The sequence below is a fragment of the Tursiops truncatus genome, chromosome 2, assembly GCF_011762595.2.
Source record: "Tursiops truncatus isolate mTurTru1 chromosome 2, mTurTru1.mat.Y, whole genome shotgun sequence".
Taxonomy (NCBI): Eukaryota; Metazoa; Chordata; class Mammalia; order Artiodactyla; family Delphinidae; genus Tursiops; species Tursiops truncatus.
This window is the reverse complement of record NC_047035.1, coordinates 126846070-126868477: the sequence shown is the minus strand read 5'-3', so window position 1 is coordinate 126868477 and position 22408 is coordinate 126846070. Positions and strand designations below refer to the sequence as shown.

At 44.2% G+C, this 22408-nt stretch overlaps 1 protein-coding gene across 7 annotated transcripts in view; it reads right to left on the bottom strand.

The window, feature by feature from the left end:
• IGF1R (insulin like growth factor 1 receptor) overlaps positions 1 to 22408 on the bottom strand; it is a 311214-nt gene that overhangs the window by 54909 nt on the left and 233897 nt on the right. For all 7 annotated transcript variants that reach the window (XR_012330256.1, XM_033852082.1, XM_019945637.3 and 4 more), the window contains 3 exons: positions 14809 to 15121; positions 10907 to 11055; positions 8035 to 8179 (listed from right to left, as the gene is read on the bottom strand). Coding sequence is in view for 6 of the 7 variants with exons in the window: in XM_033852082.1 (XP_033707973.1) it covers positions 8035 to 8179; positions 10907 to 11055; positions 14809 to 15121 (607 nt within the window). In the remaining variant the exon portion in view is untranslated. The remainder of the gene's footprint in view (positions 1 to 8034; positions 8180 to 10906; positions 11056 to 14808; positions 15122 to 22408) is intronic.

The window sequence follows — 22408 nt, the reverse complement described above, 5'->3', positions numbered from 1 at the left end:
CGTTGGTAAACCAGGCAGGCAGGGTCACAGATGCCATCTGAGTCCTCTGTGCTGACAGGTCTGCTCCCCACAGAACTCAGACCCTTCTCCCCCTCCTATCCCCCAGCCTGTTTCCTTCTGGGGCTCACTCAAGCACCTTCTACAAAACTGAGTCTAAGTACTGGTGCCACATTTTGAGTTATGTCTAGGACCCACTCAGGGATCCAACACATAAACAGTAGAGAAGGAAAGGATCCCAACCTTCTTTCCAGAGCCGGGACAGCTCAGACAGAAGCCCAGAGACCTCCTCTGCCCCGGGTGGTGTCCACTGGGCACCTCTGTGCATCCGGTGAGGTTCACTTACACCCGGACCAGGACCTCTACCAGGACTCTACCCGCCGGTCAGTCCACAGCCTGAGTCTCACTCATTGAGAGCAAAGCAAAAGCCATGGTTCCAGTGCTGTGAAGCCCACCTGTACATTTCCCCGGGAATTCATGAGGCATTCAGAGACAGGGGTCCAGGACTATCAATGCCATTTATGAGCTGCACAGCCACAGGCAGGTCACTCAGTGCTTTCTGTAGCTCCGTTTACTCACTTATTGGACAACAAGGGGCACAAACGGTGTCATATGAGCTCCCTGTCGGTTTTAAGGGCCCAGGAGGAGTTACTGAGCTGAGGTGGGATCTGCTCCCCCAGCCTGAAGCCCAGCCCCTCCACGAGCACCAGGTCACGTCGGTGCAGGTGCTGGGGGTGGGGATCCTGCCCACACAGGGGTGCAATGAGCCAATAAGTCCAGAGGCAGCACCTCAGAAACTAAGCCAGGCTCCTCACAAACCCACCTGAGGCCTCGACACATTCACGGCCACCAAACCATGTGACAAAAACTGGCAAGTCAACAAATCCTTTCCTTTCAGCAAGAGCTCACTCCCCAACATCTGCTGGAAAAGGAATGTAAGACATTGTCCAAAGGAATCTAGACTTGGGCTACGTACCACAAGGCCATGTGTGCAGGAGGGTGGTGTGGCAGGTGGAAGGTGGGGTCCACAGTGCCCCCCCCACCATCTGCTCCCTCACTGCCAGGCTGCAGGTGATGCTGCTGGGAGAAGGGGTGTCTGCAGAGTTATACAACCGGAGGAAGGGTTCACAGGTGGAGGCAGATGTCTCCTATCATAGGCCATTCTTGCCCTCAGAATACTCCCAGCTCTGAAGGACACTCTGCGGCATCAACACGAACCCCGTGGGTCTGGCTGCTCCTAGGTTCCCAAGTAGGCCACATGGGACAAAATCTCCTTGTTGGTGCAGAAAGCTCTGGGCCGGGAGTAAAGGCCAATTACCCAGGTCAAATTGCTGACTCAACCTAGGACGAAGCTTTTATTTTAGTAAACTAATTTCACTAGCAGAGAACATAACCGCACCGAAAATACCTTCTGAACAAAACATGCTTCTCCCCAGGGGAGGGAGCATGAATTATAAATCAGGAATTTGACAAATGAATGGCAGACACACTGAAATTCTGTGTATGTGACTAATCACTTTGAAAAGCAAGATTATCTTTTTACAGTAAACATAAACATTTTTTTACAACACTGAGAAGGCCTGGAGCCAGGATACCAATATCAATAAAACCGGGCGTTATGGAGCTTGTGTAAGCGACAGAAAAATAAAAGTGAAACCCTCAACACAATGATAATCAAGCCATTCACGAGCTGCCTGTCAATACTGCTCTTGTTTTCCCAACCCCAGCTGGAGGCCCGGCTGCCCACACATTCCTTCCACGATCAGGTAAGGATTAAAAGACGGTAAAAGGCAGAAACTTGTCTGCATATCTTCAACACACACGTATACACACTTAGATTTTATTGTTCCCTAAAGGAAATGCCTGTTTAAGTCAATTATTCTGTAAATGTGATTTCCTAATTGTTTCTAAGCTGCTGCCTTTACATTCAAAACATATTTAAAAAAATTATCTGTTTATTCTTCTGTCCCTTACACAGGCTCCGTGGTGCCTGGGTTTTATCTATATTGGTATCCTGGCCCCAGCTCTCTTCAAGGTTGCAAAAAATGTTTGTTTCTATGCTTGGGTGGGCCCCATCTGCCAAAATGTAGACCAATGTGGGAGGTTATCTCCTTGAGGACATCTATGTATTATCTGCATCAATATTCTAAACGCCCAGCACATACTATACACCTAACTGTTTTATTTATGGCTCCAATCTCAGGGTTGTCCTACTTCTGAGTTGTCAACACCACCAGCTCCCCGCCTGCTCGAATGAAGGGCAGGAAGGATGGGGAAGCAAAGGAAGGCAAAGTGCTGAGGATTCGAGTGGTACTTAGAAGACAGCCCCGGGTCCAGGGCTCGGACCACTGCACGTGGGAATCCAAAGATCGGGGTGGAGCGTCATCTCCACTCTCACTAAGCAATAACTCTAGGCAAGGTATTTCTTTGGTTTCTCCCCACCTGGGACAGATGGGGCTGAGGGTGGGGTCTCCAGAACATGGGGGCAGGAAGGGACATTCCCCCCTTTCCAAACTTTGCTGACAAATTGGAAAAAAAAAAAAATCATTAGTCCCTTTCATTTCTCAGAGAAAAAACTATGGCCTCTTTTGGGCGGTCCCTCAGTGGCATCAGAACCCAGCACATGGGGGCTTGTCTCTAGCAGTCGAGCCATCTGCAACTGATGCAGGATTTGGTCTTTTCACATATGCTGCCTCCAACCTGTCTGCAACGGATTGCTTTATACCACATCCAGTCTCCCCCGAAGTTCAATATTTACACCAGCCTCGGAGGTTCAGCAAGGGTGGGAATTTATATTCAAGTGGCACTAGGCACCAAACAGATACTCTGAAAACGTTTCCTCTTTGAGGGTTTTAAAAACAGCTTTACTGAGGTATAACTTATCTACCAAAAAAATTCACTCATTATAAGTGTACAGTTCCAGAAGCTTCAGTAAATTCACACAGGTGTCTAACCATCACCACGCTGCATTTTCAGAACATTTCCGTCACGCCGAAGTTCTTCATTCCCGATGGTGGTCAAGCTCCAATTCCATCCCCAGCTCTTCACTGATCTGCTTTCTGCCTCCATAGTTTTGCCTTTTCTACAAAGCACATATTAATGGAACACAAAATGTGTAGCCTTTTGTGTCTGGCTTTTTTTCACTTAGCCTAATGTTTTTGAGGTTCACTCATGTTGTTACATTATTGTTGGGCAGTAATTGTGCCACATTTTATTTATCCATTTATCTGCTGATGGACATTTGGATTGTTTCCAGTGGGGTATTTTGGTGGTGGGGGGGGTTGGTATCATGAATAACACTGCTATGAGCAATCACATACAAGTCTCGTGTGGACATGTTTTCATTTCTCTTGGGGAGATACCGGGGTAGAGCCTGGAACTGCTGAGTCACATGTCTGAGTGTATATTTTTTGGAAGTCTGGAAGAAGTGTTAAAGTATAGCCATGTTGCAACCTAATCTTGGAGTTGCAAGAAGGCAGAATAAAGCACAAAGTGTTGCAAAGTCAAGTGGTGGGAACATGAGCAGAGATGCCTAACTGCATCCAAGAATTCCAATTCTTATAACCCACCACCTCCATCTACTCTTATTCTTTTCAGGGCAACAATCCTTGGTGGCACCAACAAATGTGAAATTTTAATTCATTTATCTGATGTATCACAAAATACGGTTGTTCAAATAAGGGAATTTTTTCAGAGAACAGAAATATTCTCTTTCTTATTCAAGGGCTTAAAAATTAGCCATTTCATAGGAATCTTGTACATGTGTATTCCAAAATCCATTTCTTTCCAAAATAGCACAACCTTGATCTTTTTTTTTTTTTTTTTTTTTTTTTTTTTGCAGTACGCAGGCCTCTCACTGTTGTAGCCTCTCCCGTTGCAGAGCACAGGCTCCAGACGCGCAGGCTCAGCAGCCATGGCTCACGGGCCTCTTCCCAGACCGGGACACGAACCCGTGTCCTGTGCATCGGCAGGTGGACTCTCAACCACTGCACCACCAGGGAAGCCCAACCTTGATCTTCTTAATGTCTAAGGTTATTACTCCAGAAACACATCACCTTACACAGAGTAATGTCCTCAAAGAAGCCTTGGCCATCCGAATTCTTCTGGACAAACTGAAGACTGCCTATGTTGTCCGGCCCCTTTCTCCAGAGACCAGCAGCCCTGCTGTCTGTTCCGATGTGATTTTGCCTATGTCTGCCACCAGCCTGGACATCAAATTCCAGAATCAGCTCACTGTGAGCGAGGACTAAGAGGTCTACTCCAGGTAACGTTCTTGAATTTCATACTCTGGACTTGATTGCGTGGCCTGGGCTACTCAGGAGACATTTGGAGATGGGTCTCAGTTCCAGTTTGGAAAGTTAAGGGTAACACATAAAAAGGATCTCGGTACTACAAATTTGTCTGTTCTCCATCAAAACAAAAGGCTACAAAACTTTCTTCCCACTGAACCAAATGGAAGCACTTACTTATATTCTCATTGGTTATGAGAGGTACAAGAAAAATCATACTTTAAGGAACAGTGTGACAAGAAAATATTTAGGCAAAAAAATCAAAGGGCTTTGGGAATATGCTTCTGAGAAGGAATAAAGGGGTAAAATAGTGGTTTCCAATCTTTGCTGCACATTGAAATTACCTGGGAATCTTTTGAAAAGCAATGATGCTTGGATCCCACCCCCAAACATTTTGATTGAATTGGGACAGAGTGCAACTTGGGCATCAGGATTTCTTAAAAGCCCCCAGATGATTCTAATGTATAGCAAAGTGTGGGAACCCGTGGGGTAAAAGTCATCTTGGCTTACACCAAAAGCACACTCAAGTGAAATGTTCTACTGACACTCTGGTAACTCAAAAGCCCTGAAAAGGTTCCACTGCCTATCCAAATTATAACCTCCATACCTGGGTGCATAACAGCTTACATAATTCTCATACCACCTATCTCTCCAGTATTATTTGCCAAACAGGTCCCAGGATGCCCCAACTCGTTGCCTTTGCTGCTGCCGCCTGTCCTGAAATGCCTTTCTTTACCCTCTGCTTTTTGCTGTTTCTGGAAACCCTCCAAGGCCCATCTCAAAGCCACCTCTTCTCAGAAGCCTGTCTGATCTTCTTCTTCTTTTGTTTTTGTTTTTTCCTTTTTTAATGTTTTTTTGATGTGGACCATTTTTAAAGTCTTTATTGAATCTGTTACAATATTGCTTCTGTTTTATGTTTTGGTTTCTTGGCCAGGAGGCATGTGGGATCTTGGCTCCCCGACAAGGGATCGAAGGCGCGCCCCCTGCGTTGGAAGGCAAAGTCTTAACCACTGGACTGCCAGGGAAGTCCCCTGTCTGATCTTCTTAATCAGATACCTGACTCTTTTTCATGCCCATGGCATGTGTCTTTTCTTTCCCTGTAGCACTCTGCAAGTTCTGCTCGGCACTGCTGGCATTTACCTATTTATCATCTACCTTTCTTCTCTTCCTCCCTTCTGACTCTTCCCTTTTTTTTCTTTTTTTTTCAGGTTTGAGCAGAAGACTGTCTCTTTTTATAGCTCATTTTGCATTCTTTTAAAAAATTTATTTATTTTTATTGAAGTATAGTTGACGTACAAATTATATAAGTTTCATGTGTACACATAATGATTCACAATTTTTAAAGGTTATATTCCATTTATAGTTATAAAATATCAGCTATGTTCCCTGTGTTGTACAATATATCCTTGTAGCTTATTTATTTTATATGTAATAGTTTGTACCTCTTAATCCCGTACTCCTAAATTGCCCTTCCCTCCTTCCCTCTCCCCACTGGTAATCACTAGTTTGTTCTCTGTATCTGTGTGACTCTTCCCTTCTTACAGGAGTGAGGGGAGTAGGCAAAGGGGCTGCACCTAACCCTCTTCCTAAATCTGAGAAATACAGAATCGAGTTGTTGCTACTGGTCACACCTGATACAAAGCCAGTAGGGGTCTTCATCACAAGCAAGAATGACCCATACATTTTTGGCCATGGGTGAGGAAGGCAGCTCAGAGAACACAGCTCCCATCAAGAGAGGCAAGGTTCTCAAGCTCTATCTAAAGAGAGAGCCTCCAAACAATGGCAGGCAGGAATCCAAGGCTAGAAGCCCAGAATCCTCAGAGCTACAAGGGCTACTAACCAGCAGCAGGTTCACCATTGCCCTTCCCTGACATCTAAAGTACTATCAGCAGGGCAGGGGCCTGAAGCTTAGCTGAGCTTGGAAATGGCCCAAACACCTAAGCAATGACATACGTCTGTAAGAAGACCCCACTGGGACTTTGGGTTTTACACATGATTCAGGTAATGAGAAATACATCATAAATATTCTTGCAAATAAAAATCACACTTTGGGCTTCCCTGGTGGCGCAGTGGTTGGGAGTCCGCCTGCCGATGCAGGGGACGCGGGTTCGTGCCCCAGTTTGGGAAGATCCCACATGCCGCGGAGCGGCTGGGCCCGTGAGCCGTGGCCGCTGGGCCTGCGCGTCCGGAGCCTGTGCTCCGCAATGGGAGAGGCCAGAACAGTGAGAGGCCCGCATAACGCAAAAAAAAAAAGTAAATAAAAAAATTAAAAAAAAAATCACACTTTAATTTTCAGCTACACTCAAGTGCCTAATACTTTTAGTTAACACGCAACTGAAAGGTAGTCACATCATGTAATAATTCCTAATAAAAATGAATTAAACTCTCCTGTTAGCTTTCCCCTCTATGTATATCACTTGCTCAGCCTGGAAAAAAAAAAAAAGAATGTGTATCCTCAAGCAGCAGGAAAACTTGCAGGTATCAATACGCCAAAGCAAAAGTGCTTACCAACACCAGGGTTTCCAGAAACACAAACCTACTTGGAGGAAAAAAAATAAAAGAACTGTGCTAAAATTCACTTTAAAATTTAATACAACCAACAGTAACACCATCACCTCAAATTGGCAGAGCCTCGGTTTGCCATGTCGGTGACCTGGGACACTTGGGCTGGGCACAGTGGCAGCCTCCTTGGATTTGCCAAAAGAAAGACATTTTTCTAAAGAATCAGTGTTCCCAGCAGGGAGGACAGTGTGCTTTTCAAGGATGGAATGAAGAGCTGCCCTCTCTCTTTAGCTATATCAGATGATGGAATTTTAAGAATTTAAGACTGACCAAGAGTGAGTCTGAGAAAAAGCAGGAAGGTTGTAAGGAAACCCTTATGCGGTAACTTTATCCAGTCGGGGCACATAAATCAGCAAGGACAACCTTTCTCATGACCTTCCCACCTCTTGCTTTCCTAAATTATTTCCCCAAATTCTCTTTAGAAGGAATTAACTCATTAATGGATGTCTCCCTTTATTTCAAAGCATTAGCTTAAAGCCAGGCAAGAGCTGTATTTAAAGGGGGGGCGGGTCGGTGAAGAGAAGCACATACGCAAAGGAACACCTGGGCTAAGTGCTGGAGAGAAATTGCGCGTGCAGGAAGCACCCGCTTTTATTCCTCCTCTGGTGAAAGGCCTCCGGCTAGTTTAAAACCCTTATCACAAAGCACGTCTCTGCAGAAGGCAAAAATTCTATGAGTAGCACAAATCCTACAAGCTGATCAATGGAAACAATTCTGTGAATCAAGATTTCTTTGTAACAAAATGAACTGTTCACATGCCTCCAAATCTCTGATGTTCTAATACATCTGAAAAGATGGAATGGCTTTTACGTAGTGGACTACAGCACCCTGAGGCAGATAAGGGACCCATAAATGATGATTTCATGGAGAAGTAAGCACTTCAGACCCACTCCCAGTGCTTTTGGCAGAAACAGCCCCTACTGCAGCCCCATCTGCTGCTTTGCTGGCCACAGTCAGACACGTAACCCTGGATGGGTCACAACCCAGTCCTGAGGACGGAGAATTGTGACTACACGAGACCCCATGTGAGCAGGTGGGTCCTCACTCAGGGCGCCCGCACTGCTGTCATTTTCACTTCTTCTTTTTAATGAGAAAGGGCTCTTCCCTTAGAAACACAGAACTTTAAAATGCAGGCTGCTTACTCTGTGGTGGGAGAATGTCAGCTTGTGAAATTTGGAGCACTTACCCCTCTAGTTGCTCCTCTCCTAGGATCTGGCGAAGGTTCTTCAGGAAGGACAAGGAGACCAAGGCATGGGAGTGGCGGATCTTCACGTAGCCCGTCACGACCTCAATGAGTCCCATGAAGTTCTCCAGTTCCGAAGCGATGTTGTCTACGGTAAGGGGGGCCGTGTTACTGAGCATTCACTAAGCGTGAGCGGGGCGGACACACTTGGTTTCTCGCAAACGCGTGTGGAGAGCAATTCAGTGCGGGTCTTGTTTTCATGGTGCCACTGAGGTGCTCGGGCTTCACAGGACCCTTGTCCCTTATCAAAAGTGCGTTTCCCTAAGCTTGGCTTTCAACACCCTCGCCTGGGATGGGGCCCCCAAGGCCAGGGAAGGGGAGTTTCTAGAAGGCTGGGTACTGCAGCTCCCAGGCTGATTAACAGAATGTAATATCATAAACACCAGACTGCCAATTAGCAAATGCGGGCACATCTAGGGAACTTCTTTAATATGCTCTGTCAACAGACAGTGCTGCCTCCAAAGTACAAGGGCATGACTAAATAAACAACATTTCCTCGGTCTCATTAGGAACTGCCTTTGCCACATTTCTAGTTCCTAAGATACAGGGATCTATATTTAAAGCTTCCATCTTACTAAGACTGGAAGAAAATGCACCAAAACGTTAACAATGGTTATCGGCAGGTAATTTTAAAAAATTCGTTTCTATGCTTCTACGTTTTCCACAATGCACATTCATAACTCTCACACATATAAAATAGTTGGGAACATCGTTGCTAATAGATGTGTAAAAATGACAAGATGTATAAACTGTATTTCCTTTAATTTTGTAGCCTATTTTTTTCTCATAGTAAATAAAAAACATAAACTTCAACTTATGCCAAAATTATAACACATACTATAATGAATTGGGTGTGGTTCAACTAACAGAATTTTACTGTGTATGATTTGTGAAGGCTTACTTAATAAAAGGTTCTCTTTTGCTTTCAATTGATAAACTTCAAAGAATAAGTGTACTGTCCTCCAGGGTAACACCCTACATTTATGGACAGCTTGATGGTTTTCCAAGAGAAATGAAGGAGAAATTCAAGTTGTAAAGACTAGCGGTTGCCTGCAGTTGATGTTTCAAGGAAAAGATCATGAATTTAAAATGTGGGGTGGGGGACTTCCCTGGTGGTGCAGTGGTTAAGAATCCACCTGCCAATGCAGGGGACATGGATTCAAGCCCTGGTCCGGGAAGATCCCACGTGCCACAGAGCAACTAAGCCCGTGCACCACAACTACTGAGCCTGCACTCTAGAGCCCGTGAGCCACAACTACTGAGGCTGTGTGCCATGACTACTGAAGCCCATGTGCCTAGAGCCCACACTCCACAACAAGAGAAGCCACTGCAATGAGAAAAGCCTGCGCACCACAACAAAGACCCAACGCAGCCAATAAATAAATAAAATTAAAATAAAATTTAAAAAAATCCTCACGGTCAAAATCTGAAAGATTTATTTTAAAAATAAATAAATAAATAAATGTGGGGCAGGACTCATGCCTTCTAGTAAGGCTGAGGAAGGACCTTTCCAATGAGATGTCTAACCAATTTCCTGTGATGGCTATAAACTGGAAGACACATTTCATCATCATGCACAAATATGTACCAATTCCTTCTCAAATTATACTTCTCCATGGATTTAATTCGTGGATTAAATTTTTATCTTGAGGATAGGAATATAAGAAAAAAAGAAGGGTTAGCCATTTAAAGGATATGTTCTAGGGAATGAGGAAAACTTTTTTAAAAATTAAGAAATCTAGTAAGTGCAAAAAGAATAAAACTGCAGAATACCATGAAAGCAAGAAAATTCTAGCTGTGTGGAAACAAAGTTATCTCTGTTGTAGAGGAGTGAAAGGTGTTGTGAAAATCAAGGGCTATCCAAAAATTCAAAAGAACTAAGCAGAAAACTTGTTGCTGCCATCTCTAAACCGTAAGAATAGAGCTCACGTATTGTACAAATAGTATTAAGGAAAAGTAAATGCGCAGAATAAATAGGACATTTTTGCCCCTCAGACTATAAAAAAAAAGAAAAAAACTTCTTCACAAAAGGATTTAGAAAAAAATTCCTTTCAGCCTCAACTCCTTCTTATATTTCTCCTAGCTTACAAAATTATCAGTACCTTCACCAAGTGGTTCCAGTGGTGGAGAACTTAAGGCACCGTTACTAGAAGCCCTTGTCAATTACAGATCAGAACTGAAAGTATCACCAAATAAGTCAACAGGAAATGCTTCACACAAATGCAATTACCAGGAACGCCAGCCATCTACTGCAAATAATGGGGATCCTGTAGAGGGTGAGATCGAAGCTTTAAATGCATGATGACATACATATACTTTTATCTCTTTTGGTTCTCAGAAATAAATTTGGAGATTGGCCACTTTTGGACTGAATAAAATTTTAAAATGATATCATTAAACTCTTCCCTTGCTCAGTATCTTCCATATATCCAAGTAACCAAGACTCTGGACTTAAAGCTCTGTGGACTTGGCTCCGGCTGGAGACTGCTGAGTCACACCTTTGATCCATCGGTCTCTTCTGGGGTTTGTACGTGTTGGGATGTGTGTATCCTGCATAAGATGTGACTTAAGAAAGATGAGGGATGACCCTCTGAAGAAACAAATGCTGTGCCAATGGCTGAAAATCAGACGGCCTTTCAATCTGTTTTTTATCTTTAAGGGAAACTCAAAGGAGGGGCATTGAGCATGAGGCTTACGCACCATGTTGTTTTTCTAGGCCCATATTTTAGTTGTGAGTCATGGATGAGTAGGAAAAGCATCAACAAAAGAAAACCAAGAGATCTGGCCCTCTCTTCCAGGGAGATGGAATACTTACTGCCGCGTCGGATATTAATGAGTAGATTGCCCTTGAAGATGGTGCATCCTTGGAGCATCTGAGCAGAAGTGACAGAATCAATGGTCTTTGTCTTTTTCTCTTCCTCACACACTTTGGGACAAGGGCCTTCGCAAGGGATGCAGTACATGCTGTTGAAAATAAACCAACCCAAAACACAGAGAGCTGAGTCTGTCTTCTTGCATTAAAAAAAATCATAAAGATATGCTTTTATTCTAGGTGTCTTTACAGTCCACATTACAAAAAGCAACTGGTGGAAGCATTCAAGTGGTCACACTGTTTCTTATCCCCAAGCCTACCCAGGATAAACCACTCAAATTGCAACCAAAAGGAGAAACTGCCTACAAAGGAAAAGCATGCTGCCTGTTTCCAGACAAAACACATGATACACCCTTGAGGCATGTGTGTATCATAGGCTGGGACTGGTGAGCCAGCTGGTCCCATGTGGGAGAAACAGCTTTGCAGAAAGAAAGCACCTGGGGTTCCCAAGAAGAACAGAACTGTTCTCTGATGTTGTGGCCCCTGCTGGCACACCCTGGAGGAGCCACGGGGAGAGTGGACAGGGACAGCAAAGGGACGGCAGAGTCTCTGCCACTAACGGGAATCTAACTCCTGCAGCCAGCGGTCCAGCAAAGTCCAATGAGGGATTCCAAAAGGCATGTGCTATAGCACAGATCCATTATTTTCTTGCTAAAGCACAACTGAAATAATTTCTTGACAGTGTTTGGCAGAAACTTGTAAATTGATCCAAGCGTTGTTTTCGCTGCATACACAATAAAAACAAGGAACTTCCATTACTTTGTAATAAGCTCCTATTTCACATGCAATCTTGAACATGCCACAAACCACCAACAGTCAGGGACCAGTGAGTGACGCTGGCACTTTTCCTGCTTACCTACCCTTATTTAGGAAACAGTGGACAAAACACTAATCCAGCTGCTGAACCACAGAAAGTTCGGTCAATTTCCAAACAAATAAATGATACAACATTATGGGATGTGTGTGTAATAGGACGGTGAATTGGAGAGCCACTATATTTACATGATGGTTCTTGAATGATCGTTCAAACTTCATGAAGTGAAAAACAGTCAAGGAAACAGTGTAAGTTACAGCTCTTAGCATTAAGTACCCCTACCCCGAACCTTACTGCATATTTAAGGCAAAGATGAAGGGTTTTGTTTAAAAGCTTATAGATAAATAAAATTTTCCTACTGTTTTCTTATTTCATATTGGGAGAACAGGAGGCAAGGTTTCCAAAGGAACTGGGCCAACCATAGCAACGGAGGTTTCTCCCTTCTCTAACATCACACTCAACATGCTCACTTCTAGAGTAGGTAGCAGCTTTTCTTCAGTACTCTTTGTTGGTCTTTTATTGCTTCTAATTTACCTACAAACCAGATAATGCCCCACCTCCCTTTTTAAACACTTTTTATTTTGAAATAATTACAGACACACAGAAAGTTGCAAAAATAGTACAGAAAGGTTCTGCGTACCCTTCACCTGGTTCCCCCAATGGTTGCATCTTACATAATGATAAAGCAATATCAACACCAGGAAACTAACACAGGTACAATGCCTGCATATACTTACATGTCATCTTATCACCTGTGTAATCACCATAACCAGCTAGCCCATCACCACAAACATCTCCCTTGTGCTACCCGTACAGTCACCCTGCCCCCACATCTCTAACTCACGGCAACCACTGATCTATTCTCCATCTCTGTTATGTTGTTATTTTGAGAATGTTATATAAATGCAATCATATGGTGTGTGACCTTGTGAGACTGGTTTTTTTCACACAGCATAATGTCCTTGAGATCCATCCATGCTGTGTGTGTTTGAATGGTTTGTTTCTTTATATTGTTGATTGATATTCCATGGTGTGATGGATCACGGTTTGCTTAGCCGTTTACCTATTGTGGAGCATCTGTGCTGTTTCCAGTTTTTGGCTGTTACAAATGAAGCTGCTACAAATAACTGTGTACCTGTTTTTGTGGGAACCTAAGTTTTCATTTCTCTGTGGTAAATGTTCAGGAGTGTAACTTCTGGGTTGCAGGTTAAGTGTATGTTTAGTTCCCCCTGACATTTTATTCAAATAGCAATTTCTGAACCAAACACCTTTCTTAAAATGTCTAGGAATCATCCAGCACTTAAAAAAAATGTTTTTCTACGAAAGTGCTCTGATTACATGTTGATAGTTTAAGCGTCCTCAAATCCATTCTGGTATACACAGTATTAAAAAATAAATATTTTAAAGTAAGGGTCAAATAGCCCTTAAAGGCTGAGAGGGGGATTTATTAGTTCTTGACGGCATTTTATTTTAAAGTGTAAAAGGGAGATCTGTAGCTTTGAACAGACTGTAAGCACTGGTAGGAAAAATAACAGCTCAATTCTTTGAAAAATGAATTACAGTAGAAGAAACTGTCACAGTGCACAGCACATCCCACTTTGCCCGCTACTCTGGCAGCTGCAGATGACTGAATGCCTCCAGACACCACAGGAAACACACCCGAAAGGCAAAGAAGTTATGACCCAAGGCCATGCACCAGCTGCCTCATCTTGGCCCCCACCCCTGGGGAGGAACTGTGGCTGAGCCTTAACTGGGTTCCAGGCACTGCCCAGGGTACTGGCAAAGCCTTTTTAAGTTCTAGGGCTGCCAATAAAATGTGAGTAAAATGTGGCATACTTATTTTGGGTGGAATATGTATACTCTCCAGTTCACTGGCATCCCTGGCACATTTACCATTTTAAAGTATTTAAAGTAACTTTTACTATAATAACCGTTACAGAAATGATGACAGGTAGAAAGCTCTACACTTCATTTTATGAAATAATGTGAGCTTTACCTTTGATTTGAAGTTAAGCCTATGGAAGGAGCAACATCTCCAAATATTACACCAGAAACAGATTCCTCTTTACCAAGACTTGCTTGATGAGGTTTGCAGAAACAGAAGGCAGCAAACAGAAGGGAAGTTACACGTTATACTCAAAATGAATGTTTCCTTTTCCAATGGTATTTTATATTTGTAGAATAGTTTTATTTTGAAGAACCTCGAAACGTAAGGATCCTCTGGTGCTAATCACGAAGTAGGCATTTAGTCTATTACAACAGAATTACTCTCTCCTAAGAGTTCTCTGCTCTGCTCCAGAGGAGGAAACAGCATCCCCAAATCTCTAGTCTTCTCTTGCTTCCAGGGTTATAGTCCTGTATTTTGTAACAATTCTGGCATTGCTTTTTCAAAAACTTAAAACCAATTCACAGAAGTCCAGTTGGCATGCACGAGAGGGATGCTGTTTGCCGTAAGGAACTTCTTTGCTTCCCAAGAGAAGTCTCAATGTTCAGGAAGCAAAATGAGAGAGACAGAGAAAACTGAGGGAGGGTGAAGGGTTCGTGTGTGTGTAGGAGGTGCTGATGGAACAAACTGCTTGCTCTTAGTGGCAGCTAGTTCAGGCAGGACGGGAGCCAGTGCTAAGAGACTTTGAGGCCTGCTCACTGCCTTAAGGATGCTGGTGGGCTGGCCGTGTCTTCCTTCCCGCACTCCCAAAGCCTTCACTGGTCTAGTGTTGAGTAGCATCGAGGGTGAGAAAACCTCAACCTACAGTCTCCCCCACCGGCCTGCTGCTGAGGGTGGCAGCCCTGCATGTGCACAGGGGGTCAGTGACCTCCGGGGACCTGAGCCCACAAATCAGGTACTTAATTCCAAACGGCCAGGCAGTAGGCTTTCAAACCAAAAAGACTCCCCATTGCTCTTACAGTCATCATAAACTGAAGTTATACCAGCCCTCTGCGGTGGCCCCCCTCCCTTAACCTCCCCAGGGTCCCACCCGGATGGAGCCACTGGCAGCATCAACCTTTCTGCCCCCCGGGCCCCAACACTGACCTCTGGCTGCCGTTGCGGATGAAGCCCGACGGGCACTCCTGCATGCACTCGCCGTCGTGGATCACGAAGCCCTCGGAATCGCTGCTCTCAGCGTTGGGGATGTTGGCGCAGAAGTCACGGTCCACACAACGCCAGCCCTCGAAGCGGTAGGTGTTGGGCGGGCAGCTGGGCACACAGACACCGGCATAGTAGTAGTGGCGGCAGGCCACGCAGGCCGTGTCGTTGTCGGGCGCGCTGCAGCTGCCCAGGCACTCGGGGTGGCAGCACTCGTGGTTCTCCGTGCACGCCCGCTTCCCGCACGTGCTCGGGCACACTGTGGGTGACAGGCAGGGTGTGAGGCTGGCTGAGAGCCGGATCGCTCCACCTGGCACAATCCAACCCATCAACCACAACGCGATCCCCAAATGGAACGTCACTGGGCATTGGACGTGAATCAACAGTATTACATATTGAGAATTTCATTAAGGCAGGGAGCAAATACTCTGCGTTTGGAGTCAGGTGAGCAGGGTTTAATATCTAGCCTCTCCTACTTGACTATGTTTGGTCTTGGAGGAGTCCTTACCATCTTTGACCTTGATCCTCTCTTCTCATCTACAGAATGGGGTAATAATACCCATCTTGAAAGGTTACCTGTGGCATGCGTGACACCGTGGAAGCCCTATGTGGACAATACAGTTTATTATTACCTTAGAAGGCATTATATGTGCTACTTAATCTGCATTTTTGCATATGTTCCTTATTGAAATATCTTGAAAAGCCTTAGTGTGCAGAAATGCTCATTTATTTTTGAAATGGTTAAACTAGGATATGCTAAAGATGATACCATTCAGGCTGACAAAATAGCTTTATAAAAGTTTGTGCATGCCTGTATCATATCAAAGGTCTTACCCCAAATAAGCAATGATATCTCAACCTAATATATCACAGAGAAGTCCCCATGTCTGATGGTAATTCTCAAATATAAGAAAGTGGGTGGGTGGGCAGTGTCTCGATCCCAGAGGACCATAGGACATTATAAACTATCTACCCTGACTCCCTCTATGCTAAAGTTAAGTGAAAGCAGTGTCTAAAAACAAGAGATCCACAGTTTTTGTCCCAAATAGATGAGCTGGCATTTATTTCCATAACAATGCTGTAAGGATCACACTCTAGGGGCTGTTCGCCTTACTAGCCAGTAAAGTGTAAGTCAACAAAATATGAAATCTGGTTTGCATTATATGCTTCCTACTTTTTCCTTGAGTTGGAAAACAACAGAAAATTATTTAAATATGTATATTATTGACTCTGACATGCATTATTTAGTGAAGATTCTATTATTTTCTTTATAATAAAAAAAGATGAAAAAATCAGAGATCATAGATAAGAAAATACATAGAATATCTAGTCCGCTTGATCACAATGTCATCTTATCAGTACCTCCATGGAGACCCTCCCAGATCATTTCCTACGCATGTGCATGCACATATAAATATCTATAAAAAAGGATCAAGTCATTCTGAAAGCATTTTTTGGCATAACATACTGTGAATTCGACAATAATTTAACAGCTGCGTTGCATGCCATAACACAGTGTATCGTAAGTTATAATCAGTCTCCTACTATTAGACATTTCATTTATTGCCAACATTTTATTAGTACAATGAGCACTCAATCTTCATAAGAATTCTTAATTATTTCAGTAGAATCAATTTCCAGAGTTAGCCTTGCTGGGTCAAACTGTCCTCTGGGAAGTTGGTACCAATTTACACATCCACTAGCTGCATAGAGGAGTACCTTATTTTACTGCGAAGAGGTGCATTTAAAAACAGGTATCAGAACCTGGACATTCAAATGAATACTATCACCTCAGAAGAAACAGACAAATTCTCATGATACTGTCAGGCTTAAAATAATTTTGCAAGTTTCTTATCTGATCATCATTTTTGGCTGAGACAAATAGGTGGCCTTCCATTATTTATTCTTACCTATTTTGGTAATAAAACCTTGATTTTTAATCGGGCATTTGCCACCCAGTTACATATTATATCTCCCAGCCTCTCTTGTAGCTAGAAGTGACCTAAGTTCTAGGCAGTGAGACGCTAGAAAACTTTTGGGGTGGAACTTCCCAGAAGAGTCCTTAAAGCAGAGGGGGTACATCTTTCCTCCTCATTGCTGGCTGGAATGCAGGTGTAATGCCTGAAGCTCAAGCAGCCATCTTGGGCCATGAGGTGACACATAAAGAACAGTGGAGGGTCTTCCCTGGTGGTGCAGTGGTTAAGAATCTGCCTGCCAATGCAGGGGACACGGGTTCGAGCCCTGGTCCAGGAAGATCCCACATGCCGTGGAGCAACTAAGCCCGTGCGCCACAACTACTGAGCCCGCGAGCCACAACGACTGAGCCCACGTACCACAACTACTGAAGCCCATGCGCCTAGAGCCCATGCTCTGCAACAAGAGAAGCCACCACAATGAGAAGCCCACGCACCACAACAAAGAGTAGCCCCCACTTGCCGCAACTAGAGAAAGCCTGCACGTAGCAATGAAGACCCAAAGCAGCCATAAATAAATAAATAAAACAACTCATTAAAATCTATTAAAAAAAAAAAAGAACAGTGGAGCATGATAAAAGGAACTTGGTCCTTCATGACTGTGTAGCCAGTAGGCTAACCCTGGACTGCTTACCTCTAGATTTCTTTACATGAATAAGAAATAAACTTGTGTCTTGTTTAAGCACCTGCTATTCGTTAGATGCAACTGAATGAATCCCAACTAAGTGTCTTCAGAGCCAACGTATAATATAAGCAAAGAAGAAGACTGTTCCTGTTGGTCTATGTCATTTTTGTTTACCAGAACTGCCTCTCAATGACTTCTGTCTGTTTCCACAAACTAATCTACCCAACAGATTACAAGGAGTCAAGATCTCTAGTCACGCCAAAAAGGTACATTGTTGGAGGAGCTCCTAAAACGTTGGGATACATATACAGTCTACCAAGGGGATCATCCTCAAGTTGATAACACCAATTTGAATGTACAAGCTTAGTGTATTTGCAGTAAATGCACGCACACACCACACACACTTTACTCTCAAATCTCACACTTAATCTAATAATCACATAGATTAAATGACTATTTAAGTTCAAATATATCCATTACAGAAGTAACTTCAATGTCCAAGATCTAAAGAAGCAATAAAATTGCAAACCCTTAAGTTCAAGTTTTTAAACTAAAAACAAGAGAACTTAAGTCCGCCTATCCTTCATTTAATCATCCACTTAGCAACTATTTATTGAATGTGCACTGCACCTGTGTGCCAGGCCCTGTTCTTAAGAGATGGACAATACACCAGGTAAGAACAGGAGTGTGTAGTGGTGTACAGCCTGCCCAGGGCACCTGGGTTCCCGGGAAGGCTTCACAGAGGTGTGGAGGCTGGAACTGAAAGCTGAAAGCTGAGGAGGATAAGAATAACACAGATGAAATCACATGTAAATGTGTGTAAAAGCAACTGAGTTTCTGTGGTGGGAGAACTGGGTGCTCGTGAAGATGGCAGGGGTCCCGTAACAGGTGATGCTGGGAGAGAGAAGGGGGGCAGCTCAAAGAAGCATTGTAGGCCTGTCTGAGGGGTTTAGGCTCTTTGGTGGATAATGGGCATCACAAAGCTTTTGGGCAGGAGAGCGATGTGGTCTAATTTTCATATTTGAAAGGTCATCTGGCAGCAACACAGAGGGTTATGATGACCAGAGGGGGCAGAGCTAAAAGAAGAGGGATGAAGCCAGAGGAGAAATGTTATGCTGTCCCTACAAAGTTCATGTTATATAATACATCTGTGAGGTTCACATAGTTAAAGTGAAACTAGCTGTAGAAACCATGCTCACGGTGTCACAGCACAAACCTGCCGATTGAGCACACACCCCATTCAGAGCACTGAAGTCCCCGGAGCTGCTCATCAGCCATCAGCCACCACCAGGCTTTGTGTTTGGAGGAAGGAAAATTGATTAAGAATCTTACGATCATCATCAGAGACTAACCGGGGACAATATTTACTTGTAAAACCCTTCTTTCCTTGCTTACAATTTAAATAAAATGCTATATAAAATGACGAGTAGCAGACATCAATATTAAAAAGCTATTAATGTAGTATTAAAAACTAAGAGCATTTAAAAGAATAGAAAAATGCCCCTGTGCACTTGCTTAGATTCAAACATAAATGTTGGGCATTTCCAGTAGAAAGAAAAAAAAAAAAACCTGACAAAGTATCTGTAGATATGTTTTGCATTCCATTCCCCATTCCACTGAAACAGCATCTCTGGGCAGTGGTCCATTGCAAACCGCCCCCCCCACCGCCCCCTCCCGAGGTGCATTACTAGAATTGCACCGTCAGTCAGTTCTTGCAACAAGCAGCACACAGGCTAGGGAATTAGGGTTTTGTTTCAGTAATGGGAGCTACTTCAGAAGGAATTTCAGTTAAGCTTAAATTAGGTAAAATCCTATTCTTTAAAGATGGAACAATTCCTCTTAAAGGGATCACAAATCAAGATCACAAATCTTCTACATCACATGATGCAACTGTACACAAACATGTATCAAATGCTTTGGGGGAATAAAAAAGGGGTGTGATAGGGAGAGGGAGAGAAAGGTGACTATTTGCTGGAGGACAAACCCCAGGGATGGAAGCCAGTGTTCCCCTGGCTGCAGCACCACCTGAGAGGACTCTGGGAGGGAGGCAGGGGAGCCGGCGGAAGTTCAGGATTAGAGAGTCCTGGAGCCAGCCCCAGAAGCCCGCTGTAAATTTTGCCTCATCTCAATGTATATAAATATTATTAGTGTTCAGGACTATTAAGGGATTTCTTGAAAAGCACCGGGCAGTGTGTCTCGCCAGCAGACGGATGGCTGCTTCACACGAGTGCCAAAACTTAAAATTTAGTACAGTTACCAAATTTCCAATTACAGAGCTAAGGGAGAAAGGAAGGGAACTTCTTCCCTGGCTTCCATGAATAAGGAGCACACCTAGCATGATGAAAGGCATTTCTACTTTTTAAAAATAAAAGGAAAATGGAAGGTGCTATAAATTAACAAATACACAGCGGGGAAAGCAAACTGATTTTGCCCATGAGATCTTTCTATTCATTGGAATTTTTACAATGACCAACAATAACAACAAACGCCTATGTAAACTGTTGGAAAAGCTAACACAGGTCCCACATCTACACTAAAAGGATTCGTTCAGGGTCACAATCCCATAAAAATGAGGCACTGCATTTAAAAGCTCATTTTCTTCATTTTGGGGGACAGCAAAAAAAGTCACATACATCAACCTTTAACTCTCTTCCTCCTTCCCTGAGTCCTTATATTTATTAAATTCTTTCTAGGGATTTTAAAAACCTTTCTTTCTGTACTTGCCAATAAGCCCTTTAACAATCTTTACCTCAGAGAAACTATTTTTAAAAGCATATTTTGGAAGAGAAGATGGAGAACTCATCCTCTTCACAGGGAACAAAAATGGAAAAGGGGCCACTTAGCCATACAACTTCAAAAAACACAAACATTCTATACCAAATAATTTCTTTTTTATTTTTAAACATCTTTATTGGAGTACAATTGCTTTACATTGTTGTGTTAGTTTCTGCTGTATAACAAAGTGAATCAGCTATACGTATACATATATCCCCATATCTCCACCCTCTTGAGTCTCCCTCCCCCCCCCCCACCCCTCTAGGTGGTCACAAAGCACCAAGCTGACCTCCCTGTGCTATGCGGCTGCTTCCCACTAGCTATGTATTTTACACATCCCAAATAATTTCTAAAGGATAGAACCAGTTCATGGATGTTGAAATAAGGCCAAGTTTCTGAATCAAAATACAGACTGGTATAGGGTCCTCTCAGGTATTTCCGGGTACCCTAAGGGACACACCACTGTTCCATATAAAAAGAGGGTGACTTTCCTAAGAGACAGGCATCACTATGCATTAAGGTGAACTGCTGCTAACTCCAGGAAAGCACACTTTGACTTCCCAAGTACATCAGAGAGACATGTGGTCCAGAGAGATTTTGTGGTTTTCTTGCCCAGCCAGGAGAGAAACTGATTCCATCAGACACTGTGGGGTGTGGGGGAGGAGAGGGGAGGGAAACCCCAGCTGGGTCAACTGAACTCACAGCAGCCCCCCACCCCCCAAGCACAGCCAGAAATCTACCCAAAGCTGTCGGCATTCTCCTCCAGAGAGCACTGAGCCACAGCTAAGGATGAGAAAGGCTCCTTTGACTATTAAATACATCAGCCAGGTCCTAGGCCCAGTTCTGCAGGCTCAGCAGGTGAGACAGCCCAGCCCCTGAGGACGAGCAGTGGGAATATGAGGGGCAAGCAAAGGGCCAGTAAGGAGGGCTTCCCAGGGGAAGGGAGCACCAGAACCTGGCTTGAAAGGCCAGTAGGAGCTAGCAGGTGCATGGGGGTGATGGCAGGGCTGATGGGGAGCGAGGGTCAGAGAACCAGACTCGGCATGACTGCAGGACCCAGGCTTTGGGACCTGGGTGGGTGGGGGAGATTGGGAGGAAAGATGGGTAGACGGAGGCAGAGAGCCACAAGATAGGAGTTTGGCACATTCTTAAGAGAAAAGAGATGCTGTCTGAGGATTTTAAACAGGGAGTCACATGAGTAGATATGCATTTTAGAAGGCTCACTCTGGCTGCTAAGTGGAAAAGAGAATGGAACGATGACCCGCAGGGCCACGGTCGCCATCTCTGCGAGCACTGACAGCGGCCCAGACTAAGGGGGCAGCAGCACAGATGGGGAAAAGCAGGCAGATTAATGTGGTGAATTACGTTTTTTTCCCCCCCCAGCAGGGGTAGAGAGAGATTGGTTCTGTTCGGGATGTGTTGTTTTCTGCACACGTCCAGATGGAAATGCCTGGCATGCGGCTGCATGGATGTAACATCATGGGGCGTGGTCAGCAGACAGATGCAGAGGAGTCCGGGAGGGAGGGACATCTGAGGAGTGCCAACAGGACCCAGCACAGAATCCCCAGGCTACCACCACCCATGGGGGCCCCGCAGCACCCACTAGAGTCCCTGCTCCTTTCATATACCTCCACTCTTTTAAAATAACCCACACAAGTGGATTTCCATATATTCACCTATGAATTCTGGGTCCCATGTTGCTACCCCTCTCTGCCACCCTCCTTGACAAAGTTCAGGTTTAAGTAATGATAATAATATATTTATGGAATTCTTCTTATAAGCCACACAAACATCAGAGCAAGGACTTAAAGAGGAGGTTGGGCCCCACTGCTTTCTCTTTGATCATCAAATCAACCAGTGCTGAAAGAGACCCTCGCCTTCAGGGCTGCTTCTGAAGCCTGCAGGCCCTGCTGCTTTTGGAGCTCCACGCTGGTCCTTTCTGCAAAGAAGGTGGGTGAACCACCTTGGTTGGATGTTCCAGTTGGACAGAAAGGGTATCCCATCTCCAGGAGCCATGATGGACTGCAGAGAGGTCAGGGAAAACCCACCTCAGGCCAGGGAGCCCATGGCCTTTCATCCTGTGAAATAATCTTCGATCTCTCCTGCCTTTTGACCTCATGCACACACATTCCTCCCGACCCATCACTCCAAGCGGAGACACCCATCAAAGGGG